Below are 15585 nucleotides of genomic sequence, written 5' to 3' on the forward strand. Positions count from 1 at the left end.
GACCAGCTGTGAACAAGGCAGGGGACAGATGGGCCTCTCCATGCTGTTCCCTGCCAATCTCTGGTAGAAACCTACCTTATTAGCTCATTCCCAGTGCAAGAGCCAAGCAGTGTCTGTGCATGCTCTGGGGCTAGTCTCGAGTTTACAGCCTTGCTACTACCCACAGCACCAGTGACTCTGAGGGAGCGAGCCTGGGTTCACCTGGATCAGCACTGAAATATATTTAGCAGCAGTTCTGGACACTTGATGCCTTTGACCTGTCAGTCAAAGAGATTAACCTAAAATGTAAATAGATTGTATTTATATAGATATGTATTTGTATATACATACATATGTATAAAGATAAGCAGCCCATACGAATGAATTCGAATGAGAATTCTATGACAAAATTTTAAAACCTTTAAACTATAAAAAACTGAACATCTTTCAAAAGGAACCTGATACAAGACAAAGACATTTTGTGTATTTGCTCCAGCTTAAATTTTACAGCAGAAGTACAACTGCAAAACAGAATTACAGACCACAATTAGCTGGTCCAGTATTTGCTATCCAGCATTGTGATGAATATAATAGCTACGTTACAATCCTCTTTAAATATATGCAGCTTTTACCTGGTTTGGGGTATTTTTCAGTCAGAGGAACACTATTCTGGTAAGTGCCTGGCCTGATTAGGTTAAACCCAATGTATTTCTACATCTCACTGTATGGTGTTGGCGCATCACAAATGAAGTACAGAAACATACTGGATGTTCACCTGCAGGAATAGCATATAGTTAGAATACAGAACACTGAAACTGCAAATTCCTTCGTTATTGTTGTTTTGGTTGGGGACAAAAACCAAGAAACCAAAAGCACTGAAGCGGTTCCATGAGATTTGACACCCCTGTTTGACTAGAGTCATGCAAACAGCCCTGTAGGACAGTCACACATCATATATGAAGTCCACTCAGCACTCATTTTCAGAACATGTGGTACAGTTCTTCTTTCTGTGTAAGATCATCTTGTCCTGTGCTTCCTCAGTCCAGAATAGTCCTTAAGAAGCGTTGCTTTCTGGAAGACAGTAGGGGCTATAGGGATTACAGTTTTAACAAATCCACCAAACCAAGCAGCATTATCCCTGGAGAGGTGAATAGTTGTATAATTTGGCCCATGTTGTTGCTATTTTTTTTTTTTGTTTGCTTGGGTTTTGAAAAATCATTTGCTGCAATACATTGAGAAACAGGAGACAAACACAATTAACTCAGCCATTCTCCCATGGTATTCTGCTTCTCTTTGCTGGATCTCTCTTTCATGTACCGTATTTACTGCTTGGGTTCAAAGTTCTCCTCTTTGCTTTTTTTAATCATGCATCCCTTGGTTCACTCATCCTTGCACCTCCAGCCTTTGTTGTTTTCAGTCTTTAGCGATGATCTTTCAGTTAAGAGCTCACCAGAGTGTAGATCATGCTGAATGTAAAAGAAAGACACAATATGAAAGTATCCCTTTGAAGCATGCAGAGCACTTTGATTTTTATAACCCTTTGCTGTCTGTTCCTCAGGTCTGACTGTAATGGCCTGTGCCTTCCTTTGCTTTCTTTCTATCTCTCTAAAGCATCTTAATTATGGTGTATTCAAGATGGGTATCAAAAGGCACTCAAGAAATAACAAATTCATTATCAACATCCTACTGCACCACAAGCTGTGTTTGAGCTTTTTAAAGCTCAGTCTGAGCTTTTGAGGATTTGAACAGCGAAGAAACAAAACCATTTTGCTTTCACGTGTTTGATCTTTAAAACTTCAACCAGCAACTCTCGGCGGGGCAGGCAAGGTTTTCCATGAAACTGCATTGTTTTGATTCCTTTGGAAAAAAACTCTGTGCACTAGAAGAAACATAAAATGCAGCCACCAGCTGGACTGAGTCCATACATACTAAACTCAACTCTGAAAAGCGAACAAAACAGAGTATATTGCCACAGCTCCATTTTACTGCAATTCTAATTCTGCCAATACCCAGGAAAGCATTGAAAAACTGTCTGTAATTTATAGTATTTTATCTAGCACCAGGCAGTGGATTTTGGATGATGGCCACATTTTAGAATGAAGGGCTCAGAGGAAGCTGCACAGCAGTAAGGTCACAGGAGAAATGCTACACCACACTACAGAGCCAACTTTGATCCCAACACAAAAACGTGGAGTTAAAAAATGCTTTTCTCTGGCCATTTCTTGCTTTCTCTCCTTGCACTACTGACAGAGCTTGTCTAGCTTAACTGCCATGCTTTCCACTCTCAGCCCCCTGAACAGGACTGGCACGGAAGGTTGCTCAGCCTAAACCCACCAAGTTACTCCTACTCAAATTCCCATTCCATATCCATCTTCATGTGTGTTAGGCACCTCCCAGCCTCTCGCTCTCATGTGCAGACAAAGGCACCTACACATGCACAGGTGGATAGAAATCTTTGTTCTCAACAGCATTTAAAAGGAATGCTGAGAAACAGCAACGTGCAGCAATGACTCCTCAAGATGTGGGGAACAGCAGAACAGATAAGACACCAGTAATCAGAGGAGAAATCACACTTCCACCAGCACGCAAACCTACCTTGCAGGGGGATGACTACATGCAAGACTGGCTTGAAGAGGCAACTCTATATAAATACATCATGGAAAAAGGAGTAGAAAAAAGGCATCCTAAAGCATCACCTCCATTTAAAGTGTGTTAAAGTTTGTCGTCCAGTAGTTTTTATGGTATGATTACAGAGGTGACTAAAAGCACTGGGATCCTGGTAAGCCTTACCTTAAATGATTCTGACATATTTTTGCACTGGGCATTTGTGCCTGTGCACTGAGGACATGTGACGTGAAAGGGGAAGGGGGACAACACACAACTGGGGTGCATATCGTATCTTCATTAATGTACTTTAATTAGGGGTTTGGACCACACACAGGCTTTACCCTGTCATGAAAGGGAGCCTGTAGGAATGACTACAAGCATGGTGCATCCCATGCTCCCACCCAACATCCACCTACCCATTTATTTACCATCTTGAGTATTACTACACCAGAGGTGTATTTTTCTTCTGATTCTCTTGAATCATAAGGAATTGTAGTTTTTTATTTCATGCAATGCCATTAGCATAACATTTGTTATTTCACCCATCCTAAAAGACTATACAGAGAAGTTAAAGTTATTTCCTTTGGTTGGCCCTGGGGCCTGGTTCAGGCCTTAGGTAAACAGTAAATATTCTGTACTGAAGTGTCAGCAGTCAGTGGGAGTACTTCCCTGAACCAACATCAGAAGCAAGTTTTATGAGACTAAGGAAATTGTCCAACTGGTTCCAGTCATTCCTAAATGCAATTTCACAAATGAAATGAAAAGCAGCTACTATTCTCTTAGTGAAATGGCCAGACTTACCAGTAGAGATAGTAGAAGAAGGAAAGGAGGTAGAAGGCCAGCTTACACCAGGCCTCTTTTTGGCAGTAACTCAAGGTATCTGCGTTCATGACTGCAGGTGGATCATATGCCAGCTCTGAGCTATCTGCTGGGCAACGAAAATACCTGGAAGAGCAGGAGAAGACACCCAGAATGGCTCTGTAGTAATCTGTATTAAATATGTGCAGATACACACCCTCCTGAACACCAGCTCAGGAGACTACCATCTTCCATGATATAGGAGGAATCCCCCTTTCTTTTTCAAGTCCCTATTTCCGGACATTGTAAAAATCAGGAAGCTAGTCTAAGCACTCCTTTCTTATGGAACCGAGCAATTAATGAATGTGGATTTACTGTGTTCTGTTAATTTTTCACATTGAAACATTTCCCCTTCCTACAGAGTTATTTCTGCCTTATCCACTAATAACATACACATTGTGAGTGACAATACATGGTGGTTTGTGATCACAGAGTGGAGGAAGGACTACTGGGCTTTAACTGCACCTACACAACTGATTTCAGACATGATGAAAGGTGACAGTCCCAATCAACTGGTAGCTAAGTTCCTTCAACTCTGGAAAGGAAAAAAGCCAATATGGAGTAACAGAAGAAGTGGCTAACTAATGTTTTCTACATGTGGCACTGCTCAAAAATGTATCATCCAAATAATTTTCTTTGGAAAATATTTTCCTTCTTGCACAGAAGAAATTTCTAATTAGTCTCAGCAATGACTGAATGTTTGAGAAAATCGTGACAAAAGAACTCCTTTGGCAAAGGGGCTTTTGTCTCAGCTCCTTTGCAGTAAAAAGCAAAAGCAAATACAAAAAAAAGAAGTCTTCAACAAAGTTAATGAACTGCTCTAAAATCAGCACAAATCAGAGGAAATATTGTTATTTCTGCTGCTTTGACGAAGTAAACAGAAGATTGCTGATTGCTTACAGATGGATAGATAGACAGATAGGAAGATACAAAAACACCAAACAAGTGACCAGCAGCAAACTTTGAAAGGAGATGTTCTCAAAATAACTTTGCCTTTCTCCCTTCCATTGTTAGTCACATCCATTTACAATCTCTAATAAAATTGCAAATTGTTTTACAGAGAATCATAGGTAAAATCTTGCTTAATTCTCTTCATTGGAATGAAGATATTACACAGCATCTTCCCATGGTTCTGTGCAGAACTTTACATAATGAACCCAAACCTCTCTGTGGTTAAAGCAGGAGTAATTATGGAGTACTTACAGCAAAGCATATGAAGAATCACAGAAAGAGAATCAAAAGTTCTCTCCAAAGATCAGTATCATTACTTAGAGTCTGACCATTTTCCTCTTGGTAATATTTGTTTTTAGAAACTTTTAAAATGGGTATCATTGTCACACTTTGGTTGTTAACCCTTAGCAAAAGAGCAGCATAAAATATTATTATTTTTATTGGAGCAAAACAGTGTGGACAAAAGAACTTGTAGCTTTGTTTCATTTAGCTTTCTGAGAACTGCACAAGCACTCCAATTTCTCAATAATACACTTTATCATACGACTCTGCATTACTACCAAGCTTTTGCAGAAAAAAAGTGTAAAAAAGCTACTACTTTTTATTTCCTGGTTGACATGATGATTTTTACTTCTTTACAGAATTATTCTTCTGGCTACCATATGTACCTTTGTAACACAAAGAGACCCCGACAGACAAAAATCATCTGTGCTTTTACAAACACTGTGAAAATGCAAAACTAGGGAAGTCTCCAGACTGACAACCACAAAAACTGATGTCTCTTGGTTATTTTCAGAAGCAACAGAAGGCTGATCCTCCACTAGAATGCAGAGGAAGATGCAGCAGCAGCAGCTGCACTGCCTGTCTGGAAAACAACAGCAGATCTTATGTGATCAACTCTGAAAGCCCCTCGGTGAATATAAAGACAAATCAGAGATCCAGAGTGGGAACACGCCCCACTTCTTCCTATGGGCAGTGTGAAGAAACAGCTCTTCACCTACTCCAATCCCTACTCCAAGAGTCTCTAAAAGAGAACTCTCCTGCAGAAAAGAAATTCCCTACTGCACAGAAAGAAACAACTTACTTCATACTGAAAAAAAAAAATCAAAAAGCTGCCAAAGAAGATGAGACACAAAAATCTGTCAACCTGCCCAGTCTCTATTTCACAACTACAATGGAAAGGTTTCCTTGTTGGGGCTGAATGAAGAGGTCCAAGCTCTTTCAAATATGAACTGTCTTACAACTCCCCAGCTGTGAAGTATTCAGAGCCTCACCAAGTTCCACATTCAGATTCCAGCCTATTTCACTCCCATGTTTTCACTCGCTTGCGGCGAGTATATCCTGACACCCTTCAGAACATTCATCTAAGTAACTGAAAGCCACAGCTGTATTATCATATGTTTTCTTTAGCCATCCTAAATCATAAAAAAAATTCCTTTTTCTCTGGAAGTGTAAGTTTCAGCTGCTTATAGGCAAGAGCCTCTAGGCAGAAGATACTCATCTATACTCCTATCACTGTCCTTCATTGTTCATACAATCTGCATGTGTGCTGAGCTGGCAAGCAAGGCTAACAAGCAGTCAGCGTATAAAAGAAGGGCTTACCTCCAGAAGTGGTAAAAAAGCAAAGGAACATTTAACCCCAGTGTGAGCCACTCCTGAGCACATAAAAACATTATGCAGAAAAGACTGTGGATGGAGTACTCTGGCAGCACCAGCTAAAAGGAAAGGAACAGAAACAACAGAAGTCAGTAAAACAAACACCTCTTTGATTTTAGTCACCCAGGTAGTCTTTCAGAAAACAAATCAACTCTGCAAGTCTTGCAAGTCTCCTGTGTGTCTGCCCCTAGACATACCTCAGCTGGCAGACAGAGTGTCTTTGAGCAAGGAGCACAAGACTCAGGGCCAGGTTAAGGTTCTACCCAAGTCTGTACTCCAAAGGCTTGATGAGAGGCATAGGACAAATCACATACTGTCTTATCTGGTGTTCCAGATTTATGTCTACAGAACACACATTATATTAATACCTCCCTCACAGAAGCATTTTGAGACTAAATGAATGTCAGTAAAAGAGTTTTCAAAGAACGAAGTTTTATTACTCATGCATTCAGAAAGGAAACAAAGCTATTCCTGAAGCTTTGTGTCTGTATTGGAGGGGTGTCTTTGGAAAAATAAAACGCTGCTTCTACCATTTTGATATGTTATATTCACCCTAAAGAGACCAAATCCATTACTAAGTAAGCCTTGCAAGCTCAAACCCACTAAGACAGGAAACTCACTTCCTAAGAAAATCCACGGCTCCCTACACTATTTGTTTCAGAACCATGATGATTCTTTCTATTAAAAGAGAAAATGAGTGGGTAGCTGGCAGAAGCAGAAATGTATGTGATGTTGATTCAGAGTAGTTATTTCAAAAGGCACTTTGCTTTTTTCAATGCTTTCCCATTTCTTAGCTGTCTTTCTTCTCTTGTTTTCTTCCCATGTCTCTTCTCAGCAATCCCTATTTCTTTTCTTCACATAATAGAAGAGAACAGTTTCCAGCAGTGGATATTTCTCAAAGCTAGACAAACTCATATACAACTAATCTGCATCCATTGCTTCATCTTGGAGATACATCAACCAAAGTTACATCACAAAAGATATTTGAGGCCTTTTTTTGATGTAAATTCATTATCATCTGTCAAATAATTAAAATGAGACCTATTTTTCTTAAAACAATGTAAAATTTACTGTACAGCTTCTCCAAATGCCTACTCCCATACAGCTGTGTTGCAAGGAATTACATCATCTTGGTTCTAGGAGTCTTTCCACCTCACATGGAATGTATTGTTTTAATTCATTTCACATCAGTACTTGAAGAAGTTAACACATTTTGGTATCTCTGTGACTATGCCTTCAACTTAAACATTCTCAAGGGCTTATCTTATGTGGATGACAAATCACAATACAATTATATAGTTCAGGTTCCAGATGGTACTTATTTATCACTGCTGGATCTTTTTTTTTTTTCAATTTTAGAATGTGATTTACAACATGACTATAACCTTTCCCCAAAGAATGATTCATCTTCATCACAAATTGTAGCAAGAAAGGTCTTCATGATGTATGTCTGCCCACTAAACATCACAACACTTAAAAGCATATTACATTCATTTTCACATATTTGATCTCTGATTCCAACACAATACACAGACTTAGCAAGACTGTAACTCTGGTGCCTGATCAGTGGGCTGGCTGGTAATAACAGAGAAGGAAACCCACGGTGAAGATTTATTCAGAGCTTGAAAAACAAAACAAAAATCTGCAGTCAAACTAGAAAGGAAACAAAGGAAGCAGAGGACTCTCAGCAGCAGGCTCACTTTCCAGTCACAATTTCTGGTGTAAATTAAATCCATCTATGCTTTTGATGGAACAGCAAATGGGTCATTTACGTCTTTCCACCCTTTTCTTGGAGTGGTATTTTCCTGTAGACATAATTAAGAAAGGATCATTGCTGATCACTGTTTCTGGAGAGAATTCATGCAAAGCCAATTACATTCAGCTGATGGACTTAAGAGACCAAATCTAAAAGGAGAGAGAATTGGAAGCATGTAGAAAGGCACTAACATCAAGGCTTATGAGGTGAAGTAAATAACTAAAATAAAACACTGTCTCAGTTCTTAGCTGTAAGAATCATCCTGCAATTTGACATGATATCCTCTAAAAACAATGGAAACTTGAAATCAACTTTAGCAAACATGGGATTCAGCTCCTGGAGAGAAGAAAGCTGGCTGAGAAACAAGCAGCAGTAAATCCTTGTTGTCCCTGCTGAGGTACTCAACTGAAAAGCAACTTCTGTGATACAGATAACTGCAACAGGAATTAAACCGTCTTTAATTCATTCCTGTGAGAGCATAGGAAGCTGTCAGATGGTAAACATGTTAGGATATAAATAGTACACTGCTATTTTGAACCAGGAACATCCTGATTCAGATAACGACCTCTGCTTTCCGACACAGCTCAAGATGAAGCTCGAGATGGTTATGAAACATGGAGAAGAAAGAGAAACTGGCATAGCAGCACAATTCTTAAGGGATGCAACTCGGTCACTTTGAGTCCCAAGCTCAAACGGCGCTACAAATTTACCACCAAAAATTCAGCTGGCTGATATTTCCCTGTGGAAAACCTGAGAAGGAAGTCAGCTTCTAGACAAAAAAATTGCTGCTAATCAGAAATGCCTTTTGCTATAACATAAGCATAAGGGAAAAAGAAACTATCACAACTTTCTAAGTGCTGCTCTGATATGGATAATTAAGTAAATAGCTACATCAGTAAATATTCAAAACCCTTATTCACAATTCATCATTCACATTTAAAATGCAAAATCTTAGGTGGTTATCACAGTCATTACCATCTCACCACAAGAATTCATTCTCATACAAAGTAGTAGGCACACACATGCACATGTAGATAGATCCTTCTCCTCTAATTCCACAGAAAATAAGGCAGGCTTTGCTATGGCTAGACATCTAGGCTTGGCTGAACTAAAAGAGAAGGAAAACAAGCACTGAATTTAAGCACCTATCAGCAGCTTCTTTCTGTTTATAGGAATACAAAGGCCTCTGTAGAGAAGCTCAGTCCTAAATAATTTTACTCTGTTTCCTATTTCCTAAATCCATTCTGTTGTTCTTATACAACAGCCCCTGTCTTTTTCTGTCAGCACCTTTCTTCCTTATTCTTCTTATTACATGTGGATACCTTCTTCTAAAATGTAATTTTGATTTTACAGGACACTATCATTTTTACATGGAATGATTCTTACAGATTGTCTCACCAGTGAACAGGGCCCATAAAATACCTCACAGGAACCAGAACGGGGAAGATATTATAGCAGGAATAATAACATCCCTTCATCAGTGCTACTAAATTCTCACAGTTAGAAAATCAATTGCAACAAGTGAATCAAGCAGTTTTCCCAGTCTCTCTTAAGCCACTGAAATGTCAAGATGCTTTTTTCCAGCACTTTGGTTAGACCAACACTCCTGAGTGCTACACAATAATAATAATTCTCACACAATTGCTGTTCCTTCCCCCAAAAGACTCAGAGTCTACATCAGACTCCATCTGTGCATGTCAACCTCTGCACTGCAACCACAGATTTTACACTGTACCCAGAAATTGCCAGTCACTATACACTCTACCCTACCAGGGTTTCTGAGAGTCTTCATTACACTGTTAGAGGCTGAAACAAGGTCCCTTCTTAATGCCTGCCTTCTCCTCCCACAGGTGGCAGGAAAATCCTGGAGAGAAGTGGGGGTTGAGTCTCCTTCTTGCAATGTTAAGAGCTCTGTTGATTACCCCAGCAGAAACAAGTTGTTCAACTTAAAAACACACAAGCCTCTTTCCATCCACCTGAAAGCAACAAGAAACTGAAAGCACCATGCATTTGTGGAATCAATCCCAGGCCCCAGATTAGGACTGATCTAAGTGCACACTGCTTTATTGCAGTGGTTATTGCTACTGCACTAGAGGATGACTGCAGCTTGTCACTACAGTGCTCATTTGCTGCTTTTTCCACCACATCCCTCAAAAAAGCTGACGGAATCAGTCCTCAGCAGCAGCAGGGAAAGAGGGGGTGGAGGTGTACCCAAGGTTTTCAGGACACAGGAGTTATTTCAATAACACTTTAAAGCCCATCCCTACAGAGCCTGCCAGAGCTAACCTGGGTTACTGGGGAGTGTCAGCTGAGTTAAAGACTGTGAGGTCAAAGGGAGATTATTTAATGACTCCAAAATTCCCCTAACTGAACAGCACAGGCCAGAAAAATCACAAGTGTAGTGCAAGCAAGTGGAAAAAAAAGGAAGCAAGACCACACAAAAAGCTAGCAGTAGCATGCGCCTTAGCCCAGACTGTGTGCGTATGTGGAATGTACATACTCTGAAACAAATCATCTGTTTCCTCCTGCTGGTGCACAAACCAAAGAAGAAGGGTCAACTGTGTGTAACTTAAATACACACACACATCTTAATAATTCCAACAGTTTAAACATACTGTTTGCACTGATCAAACACATGAAACACTAAATTTACTCCTGAAATACAGGAAATCTTTCTGCTTTTCTAGTGTATTTTTCTAAGCTACTTTAAATGATTTGGGTTACTTGGCTTCCAAAACCTCTTCTGAAAGGCTGCCCTAGAGCCCAATACAATTCTGTCACAGCAAATATACTAAGGTTTTCAGTCCAAATATTCAGGTTCAATTTATTTCAATTCTCCTGTTAAAATCCACACTTGCTTGTGTCTCTACAGACTGTTCTCTAGCTGTTTATAGAAATCACTTAGAAATTCAGTGGCATCAAATTGTTATAACACAAACATGTAACAAAACCGTTTCAAGTAATTAAACACCATGTTAGGCAAACCTCTAGAAGTATTTAGCAGTTTGCTAGGCAGATGTGTGCAAGTAGCTGAAAAGGAAATGCCTGGGAAATGGATTCCAGATCATCAAAAGGACAACGTGCAGTTGAACCTACTAAGTTCATATATATATAGCTTTACATTTTATCTGGGGGAGAGCAGCAGTGCACACATGCAAGATGTAATGTTACAGAACAAATGCAGAGCACAAATAAAAACGAAAAGGGATATAACATCTGTGCTTTCACCCCTCCACCCACTGTTCAGGATCACAATGAAACAAAGCAGCAAAAAGCCAGTGCTTTATGAATGTAATTTAATTATTCTAAAGAGCTATTGGAATTCCTTTAAACATTTATTTTAAGGGGATGTGAACATAAGTCACTCCACAGCACAAATACCAGACAATGAAATAAGTAACACAAAGAGCCTAATTACTATTCTCACTCCATATCCATCTGTAACACAGTACCAAATCTAATATTAAAATATAGGATTTCTGGATGCTCTTTCCATCTCAGCTACTAAACACATCTATATTTAGGCCTATCATTTCACTTCTCATTGTCTCGTTTCTCTCTTCAGCAACATGGGGATAATTATATTCAATATCTACAGATTCCACTGGAGCTAGTTTATGACTAGAATATTTAAGCCTTTTCTTAAGACCAGTAATAAGTTCAACAGGAGTGACAGATGAGAATCAGGTCTTTACAGGACATTCATCAGGAGTATCTATAAATATTTTGGTATTGCAGAGCCCATGGGAGGTCACAGCAGCCAACAGGTAAAGAGGTTATGAAACGGATTTAAAAAAAGACTGAAAGGTCTGCAGGGCAGCGGCACAATTCAAGAAGTGCCCCATCCTTGGAAGGCACGTCATTAGGGCAGATGTGCTGTGATCTTACAAGTGTATCTCCTCTGCAAACTGTTCTTTTCCACTCAGCAGGGATCAGGAGACATCTTTATGACCTTCCTTTTCCTCACACTAATTCAGAACCAGTAACAGAAGCTGGGTTAGCAACCCCGGAGTGCGAACTTCTCTAATGTCCACAGCACTGGCAGAAAACAGGGTAATAAACCCCGTCTTGCCCTACCTCACTTTTGTACTTCAGGCACAACCAGCCAGGACACTCCGCAGCTGGGCTATTCCAAGAGCTCCTGCTGCCTTTGTCTGCTCACCCAAAGCTGGGGAGAACGGCAATTAGCACTGCAGCTGCTCATTAGGAGCCACAAAACCAGCCCCCCAGCTCACAGGCAGGGCTATGAATACAGAAACCTCAGGAATGATCAAAATGAAGTTCAGCCATCTGCACGGCTCAGGAAGGGCCCTCAGGCCTTCTCCTGGGGGTCTGCCTAAGACTGACACTTCCATAAATGCTGAAAACTAAGCGTTCACTAAAGGGCTGTTTCTGTACTGGGTATGTAAAGACTGTCAGTCTGAGGAAGCAGATTTGGTGCAGTGCAGACATGGCAAAGACATTTCCTTCCCTGGCAGTACAAGAGCTTTATAGAAAACACCAGCAACGAGATGCAAGGTAGGACATTTAACTCACAGCAGAAAACGACTGCATCCATAAACAGGTATGGTGTAAAATTATTGTGCTCTACATTTAGGAATTATATTGCTTTTTGTAATTGCATAGTAGCTTTATAGGGTGTGATCCCAACTTAAACCCACACCGAACATTCTGCTAAACAGAGCAGTGACCTTTGGTTTAACTTCCTTCATTTTATGAAAATGCAAATACTTCGTTTATTGCATACTGAATTAGAGCAAATATAGGCCATTAGCAAGTCAAATTCTGCCAATATTTCAACACAGCTCTGAGGAACAGATGCATAAATCGCATCACCCCAAGTGGCTGAGAAGTACACTGCTCTCAGGAGCACAGTACAGATGACATTACTCATCTACATTTTTGCTGCATCCTCAGCTTATTCCGCTGTTACTTGTGATGTTCTCCCACTGTAAGGACTTATGTTTACATATCCTCCAGAGCAGGACTGGGAGAAGCTGAATTGTAGAGTGAGAGGTCATCAGCTACAGGATGGTACTTTGTTTGGCACTTTGATTATTGACTAAACACTTAGAGATGAGACTAGCAGCAAAATATAGTCAGTTAAACTGAAATAGTTTTATACATACATATTTTCATGAGTAATAACACTACAAATATCTCCCTTCAAAGGATATTCCAGTTTTCATCAGGCATGACTTTGGCAAATCTTACTTCCCTCCTGGAGTAAAAGAGGGATAAGGACCAAACTGTGGCTGAGTCACAAGTTTGAACTCTTCACTCTTGCAATAGTTTTCATAACTTCTCCCCTTACAAGCTCCCCCTGCTATGAGCACCTGGCAGACACAGCAGGATCTATCTTCTCATTATCCCTAGGTAAGCACACAGACATCCTTAGGCAATTACTGCTAAAAATAACAATTGTTATGTTCTAACTTTTCAAAAGTGCTGAATTCAGGAACTTGTGAAATTGACTAGAAATAGTGTTGGCACAATGCACTTAATAAATGAGTGTCAGTAGTGAATGAATTGCCTGCCAGAAATACTACACTTCCTCTCAGTTCTTTAGTCCTATTTTAAGGACTTTCTTTCCAGATATGATAGTGTATCCAAAGAAAGGACAAAAGGGATTATAGTCGGTATTTTTACTGCAATAGTAATACTTTTTTAGTAAATATGAATGTAATCTATTTAAAACAAAACAGAAAGTGTGACAAAGATGCACTATCTCTAGTCAAGCAACATTCATGGGATTATTTGTGTACGAAGTATAAATACTGCCTGCTCTTTGATCCCAATTCTATTATCAGTTCTGCAAAATAGCTACTGTGCCAAGTTCCACTCTTTCTGATGAAATTCAAAACTATGTGGGTGCCCAAAAGACTAACTGAATAGGGCATACCCCATTTTATCCCATTCCACAGCTCACAGATAACAAATGTAACAAAAAAGTGGGCAGAAAAGACTTAAGGGAGGGAAAGAGAGAAGCTTTTAGATGATCTGTACTGAATTTCCTGTCAGAGTGCAAAACTGAAAAAGGCAGCTCAGTAACAAAGGTACTGAACGCCTAAATTTTGTCTGTACTGGAAATATATTGCAAGATTCAGGGAAAATCATTATGTCCTCCATCCTTCTGGGTGCAAACAAAATCTCTACCAAGTGTGAATCACTGTGAATATATTAACTCCATCCTCCTTTAGGCAAGCTGCAGAAAACAATTAAACCAATACAGAGCTAGTGAAAGTGTGTCATATTTCAGTTACAAATATTTTACTTCCCTTTCCTGTATCTCCACTTCTCCTATCAAGTTACATTCCTCTTTCTTTTCCTTGTACAACCTAAGGACAGCCCCACTGTTCACATGAACAGGAGATTTAGCATTTATCTCCTGCCTCTTTTGACTAATGAGAGACGCTGTGTGAAAATTGTCTAAAAAGAACTCCACCATAAGTCATGATCTTCATAAACTAAAACTTGTGTACTAATACATTTTTAGCTAACTTCAAATTTTATCCCTGAAGTGTAAAGTCGCTCTCTCCAAATGTAAAAATATCTTGTCAGAGCCACTCAGAAGGCCAGAATAAAGTTGGCTTTATCATGCAATAGAAGTTTACCAGCAACTTTCATATAAGGATGGAGTAGTGAGATACACACCAGTTTTGGGTTTCTCACACACACTCAGAGCCTAATGTATTTGAAAAAGTTCTGGGGCACCTCAAGAAAGGAACTTCAATGAATTTAGTTTTACAAAGGATGATGCAATCACAGTCCAAATCCTAACTGACAGGATATGAACAGCATGGCAAGCTTACAGCCTACAAAATCTGCAGATCTAATCAATACTTCGGAAACAGCAATATCCTTTATTCCAGTGGCTGCATGCAAACTCTGGAATTTCTTCTGAGGCAGTCTGGAAGCTAATTTTGTGTATGTGTGTATAGCAGAGGGGTGTAGCTCATACTTACTGTGATGTTGACAGAGATCTATCTCATCTTACTGCCTATTTTATTAACACTTCTGTAGAGGAAGCATCCCAAGTCTCTAAGCATACAACACCAGATCATTTTACTCCCAACAATCATCAATGTGACCACAGTAGTTCGAGGCTGACTCCAAACTGGGCTGGATTTGAACAGATGCTGAAGAGATTTGAGGCCCCATGCAATTACTGACACCCCTCAAAAACAGCTAACAATTTTAGCTTCAGTTAAAAACAAGAGATTCAAGCTATGCCCGCTAACAACAAAACTAAGTAGGTTTCCAAAAACAAGATTTCTATCATCAGAATAACTGTGCAACCTCTCCCTTCCTGTTGTGTACATGTCTTGTGAGTGCAAACAAATGCTCTTCCCATTTACCATGTGGGTTTTGTAGCATCTGACACAACAAGGCTTTATTCTTTACATGAGACCAAAAGCACTTCTGTAACACAAACACCAATGCAAACATAATGGAAAAGGAGAGCCAAGTCTTGCTGAAAGTCATCTCTGGCTGAAGCACAACACAACCTTTAAAAGACCAAAGTATCCAACTAAGAGAACCAAATGCAAAATTCAAGAAGTGGCAAAACATAAGACAACAGAACATCCACCTAAAGACAACAAAAGCAGAGTATTATATTTCCTTCCAGAAAGAAGACAAACGAAATAGCCTAAAACTACTCTTTTGACTTAAGACACTATTAAAATGTGAAGTTTTCATCTGATAATGTTAATTCAGAATATCACTGTAGTCCCAATAACAGATCATATGTTTAAACCTCTAAAAAAAACTATTAA

General features: G+C 39.5%; 1 protein-coding gene across 1 annotated transcript in view; it reads right to left on the reverse strand.

The window, feature by feature from the left end:
• Positions 1–279: 279 nt before the first annotated feature.
• The window catches only part of CNIH3 (cornichon family AMPA receptor auxiliary protein 3), a 47047-nt gene continuing 31741 nt past the window's right edge, over positions 280–15585 (reverse strand). The window contains exons 4-6 of the mRNA XM_048299343.1: positions 5998–6110; positions 3388–3531; positions 280–1445 (exon numbers count right to left, since the gene is read on the reverse strand). Of these exons, the coding sequence (XP_048155300.1) occupies positions 1418–1445; positions 3388–3531; positions 5998–6110 (285 nt within the window). The 3' untranslated portion in view covers positions 280–1417. The remainder of the gene's footprint in view (positions 1446–3387; positions 3532–5997; positions 6111–15585) is intronic.

This window comes from Corvus hawaiiensis, chromosome 3, assembly GCF_020740725.1.
Source record: "Corvus hawaiiensis isolate bCorHaw1 chromosome 3, bCorHaw1.pri.cur, whole genome shotgun sequence".
Classification (NCBI taxonomy): Eukaryota; Metazoa; Chordata; class Aves; order Passeriformes; family Corvidae; genus Corvus; species Corvus hawaiiensis.